The sequence below is a fragment of the Empidonax traillii genome, unplaced genomic scaffold, assembly GCF_003031625.1.
Source record: "Empidonax traillii isolate 1590-97213 ecotype Southwest subspecies unplaced genomic scaffold, ASM303162v1 scaffold1946:size199562, whole genome shotgun sequence".
Taxonomy (NCBI): domain Eukaryota; kingdom Metazoa; phylum Chordata; class Aves; order Passeriformes; family Tyrannidae; genus Empidonax; species Empidonax traillii.
In genome coordinates this window covers 50,738-55,213 of record NW_020957139.1, presented here as the reverse complement: position 1 = coordinate 55,213, position 4,476 = coordinate 50,738, and the positions used below count along the sequence as shown (strand labels likewise).

Sequence of the window (4,476 nt, the reverse complement as noted above, 5' to 3'; positions counted from 1 at the left end):
CTGGTAAATATTTTAACTCGGTCTGCCATGCACCTGGCACCTAAATTTAGCCAGACTCTACAAGTCCACTCTTGGCCACGAATTCGAAGAAAGGCACTGCAGTCACTTCTCACAACCTTTGTGATTTAAAACAAGAGAGACACTTCTTTCACATACTGAAATAGCTCAGGTTGCCCATTAGTGTTACTTATCTGCACTTTATTCTTTTGGTGAAACTGTGCATTGGTCCAGAAACAACACTCTGGGCTAGACTTGAACTAATAAAGGCAACAGAAAAACGTGCAGTTCCCGTTTTAATCGGAGGATTCAAATTTCATTAAGGGGTGATCCAGGGAACCAGCTGTCTGTGCACAGCCAAGCCACACTGCCAGTACACACAGGGAGTCAACCAGTGTCAGGTTTCCAGCAGTCACCAGAGTCCTCACAAATATGACCAAGCAGCAGAGCTGTTTACAGCCACTGTCTTCAATTTGCAGTTCAGGGTATAACTTAACGAGAGAAGATTAGGTCTTGCATGCACACTAAAAAAAATAAAATTAAAAAAAAATTAAAAAAAAAAAAATCAATCAGCTACATGAAACTGTCTGCCAAAACAGAGAACTCAGACTAAAAACCACGCATTTTATAATGGTCATTAATAACTATTAGATTCAAAAATATGTAGCTTAAACTCTTCAGAAAGTCTCTAAAGTATATGCAAACATTCTCCAGACAGATGCAAACATCCAGGCAAGCACTTTAGAGTCACAAGTCTGTAACAGCACTCTCATTTGCTAGATGTTTTCCTTGAGATCTTTACACACCCCAAACCCCACACAAATTGGTTTTCTTTTCAGATACACATGTGCACTTCAGGATGGGCAGAACTGGGGAAGGCTCCTCTGGTACACACCTTCAATTTGTTCAGGCTAAAGGCACTGAAATTTGTTCATGATAAAAAGCCCCATTTTTAATCATACCTTGATGAGAGACAGAACTATCAGCTCCTGTTATTAACATTTCCTAGTAACAATGAAGAAAAGGCTCTCTTCAACCAGCTTCACTAAATGAGAGCCAAGTTCACAAACACATTCAGAGACCTTCTGCAGCTTCCAGGAAGCAAAGCCAGAGCAAACTTCAAAATCTCCACAGTGCAAATTCAAGCCTTATTTTGCAACCAAATGAAATTACATACTGAGGCTAATGTGGTTTAAAAATATAAGTGGTAATGTGGTCAAACTTTGGAAATCGAAATGGGACAGTGTGAACAGTTTGAATCCTCACATTCAGAAATTCCAGATCAAGCTGTGATAAAAAAGAACTACTCAACTGTACTCATCAGTTATTTCAAACACTGGTGAGTATCACAGCATAAAAACATCTGTCAAGAGCTCCAACATACGCTACACCATCCCAGAACGGGCAGGATAAACTACACAGAGAAAAACAGCTAAGCTGAGAACTTGAAGGAATAATCCTCTCAAATGTACAAAACAGTACATGGTAGAACAGAATGCTATTGGCTAGAATACTGCTGGAGATGGACACGGCAAAGCTTCCAAATTGCCACCTTTCCTTGCACCCCCCCCACACACACACTCCAAAACACCCCTGTAAGCAGCATGAGGCAAAAATTTAAGATTCAAGTTTGTTTAACAGCTGTGAAACACAGGGTAGGGTAAGCAATAAACGCTGGAGACATTTCTGACCGTGCAGAGTAGCAGTCATGGACAAAGAATAATACAGGATGTATTTCATGGAAGTGTAAAGTTGAAGACTGCAAGGGCAATTTAACACTTACATGCTTGATTAGCAGCCAGGCTTCTCTCCCAAAAAGGCTACTAGAACAACGCTGTAAAGGATACTTTGGTAACAAGGAGATAAATGTTTTTCAAATAGTACTCAGGGATACTCAGTGACTATGAGCATGAGTAGTAAGAACAACAAAAAAAAAAGCCCTAAAAATGTGGTGGGTTATTTTTTTTCCAGTTTAAAATAAAAAAAAAAATCAGAAAAAAGACTGCAGATTATCAGAAGTCCAAAATAAACCGCACACAGCATCACTAAAAGCTATTTTCATTCTCTAATCAACACAAAACCACAAGCAGAATCTTTTGCCGCTCCATTATTTAAAATATAGAGGTTTATCTTCGTCAGGTGTGTTCTTCATTTCTTGCACAAAACGCACTGTAGACCACAGACTCATTTCCTACCAACTCCATGCATACACCACTGCTTGGAACCATTTGTCAAAAAGCTCCACAGTGGTCTCAAAGAATTCTCTGTTCTTCATAAATGTGGTAAATGCACAGCACATATTTATCAGAACGTTTATCGATAAAATTGTTAGCCAGTAGTAAAGCATATATTCTATTTCCATCTACAGTTTTAATGCAAAACCCTACTCTTCTGGGTGGTCCTTACCTGGTATCTCTTCATATTTTGGGCAGAAGTAATTGCATAACCAGGAAATCTCCTACTACCTTGCAGTCAGCACGTTGGAAAGCACTGCTTCATTTTAAAAGAGTAGGAACGGAATCTAATAAGGCTAACAGGGTAAAAAAGATACTTTCATAAACAGTCTAACCGTAATTTGACATCTATCAAATGCAAAGTTCTTAAATGCCACACTAAAGAAAATTGTGGGTTTCCGAATCATATGGAAGCCTCTAAAGCAGAAAGAAAAGCCACACAGGGAACATGATAAAAGTAGGAAGAACAATCCTATTCTGGCAGGAAAAGCCACAACCAACCACTCCGGCTCAAAAAGACCAGATTATCAGACTTTGTCTGTTTTCCTCAGCAGAACGAAACTGAACAAGAAATAGAAAGAGGTGGTATTCGGAACAGAGGTGGGAAATTTAAATGGCAACAAATGGTAGACCATTCCCAGAATAAGTAGAAGCATGACAGAGTTACTGCTAAAGAATATCATAGTAGTTATTTATTAATATTTGATATAACAGTCAAATGGAACATTCACAACAAGCGACGTGAAGTAACAAAAATCTCCCTTAATTGCGCTACCTCTAAAGGCATAAGCTCTGTAGTTTGAGTCGTGACTACCAGCTTTTGGTAAAAATCCATCCGAGTAACTTGGTACCTACTGCAGGGTCTCCTAAATCTGCTTGCACTGTAGAATCCTACTTCTGCAACACCAGCGGCTTCCAGGAGCAAAAGGGGATCCTTAAACAAGAAACCGGAGCAATGATGTCACGGCACCAGGATAGCACCAGCGGCACATCAACAGCAACCCAACACGGCGGGTTCTGTATCACGGCCACGGCACCAACTTTAACCTTAACCTTACCCTTAACTCCTGTGCTGGCCACTCGCCGTGCTCTTTTTGTCTGTCCCGCACAGCCACCAGCTCGGCCTCGCAAAACAAAAGGGAACTAGGAACTCCAACACGGCCGTTCCAAAACACCAGCCCAGAACACTCCGGCCGAGACACATCCCAAGGTCACACCGAACAGCAGCTGTGCCGGCAGCACTTTTTTAGCCTCGAAAACAGCTCCGGGCACGGGGCTGACCGGGGAGGTGCACAAAGGGGAGCGCAGCGTTTGGGAGACAGATGCACCCGCACCTCTGCCGCGGACACCCCCCCTCCCTTAGCAGCGCCTCGGCCCTCGAACAGCGGTTCAAAAAACACCGACTCGGGCTGCAGGGGGGCCTTTAAGGAAGCCCGAAACCGCGAGGAGGCCGGCGACGGGCCATCCGCCCGCTCCCCTTCCCCGGCTGCCGAGAGGGAAGGATGGGTGCCGGCGGAGACAGCGCGGGGAAGCAGCTGCCGCGACGCCTCTCGCTGAGCCGAGCCCGGCCCTGCCCTGCCCTGCACTGCACTGCCCGGCCGTCACCACCACCACCACCCTCGGCAACAGCGGGACGGCTCGGCGGGGCGGGGAGCCGCGCCCTCCTCCCGCAGCCTCCCGCGGCCCGGCCCCGCTCACCTTCTGTATCCGCTTCAGCGCCATGGGGAGCGCGGCGGGGGGGGGGGGAGCGCTCGCCGAGCCCTTTGTGTCCGCCCCGCGCCTGCGCAGCCCCGGCCAGCGCGGGGCGCGCCGGGAACTGTAGTTCTCCCGGCCCGCGGGGCTGCGCGGGCTTACGGTTTTACATATTCAGTAAATGTCTTATTGTGTTCGCCGCTTCTCGCAAAGTTCATGGATATGTCAATTAGTTCTTAAAAGTTCTTCGGAAGTCCTTATCCGGTCACTGGGGGGGGGGTCTTCTGGTGGTCTCTTGGTGGTCTCTGATGGTCGTTCGGAGATTGAACTTCGCTTGAACTTGTCCGTTGAGGAGCGTATTTAGGGGTGGTTATAGGGCGCCTTTGTTCAGCACCTCTTATAGAAAACCGGATACTTACATTACCACTACTTTAAGTAAAGTATTTAAAAGCTTGTTTATTCCACAACTGCCTGTCGTGGTTTTGCCTACCAGCCCATCCCTGGGGCTGAGGATGGTTTTGTCCAGGTAATTTCCGGACAAAAAGGCCAATCA

At 45.6% G+C, this 4,476-nt stretch overlaps 1 protein-coding gene across 5 annotated transcripts in view; it reads right to left on the bottom strand.

Moving 5' to 3' along the window:
* The window catches only part of UBE2D1 (ubiquitin conjugating enzyme E2 D1), a 12,488-nt gene extending 8,506 nt beyond the window's left edge, over nt 1-3,982 (bottom strand). For 2 of the 5 annotated variants that reach the window (XM_027909105.1, XM_027909103.1), the window contains exon 1: nt 3,930-3,982. Coding sequence is in view for 2 of the 5 variants with exons in the window: in XM_027909103.1 (XP_027764904.1) it covers nt 3,930-3,953 (24 nt within the window). In the remaining 3 variants the exon portion in view is untranslated. Of the gene's footprint in view, nt 1-1,679; nt 1,738-3,278; nt 3,298-3,929 lie in introns of those variants that run through there. The other 3 variants (XM_027909107.1, XM_027909106.1, XM_027909108.1) reach the window with 3 other exon arrangements.
* Between the last annotated feature and the right edge of the window lie 494 nt (nt 3,983-4,476).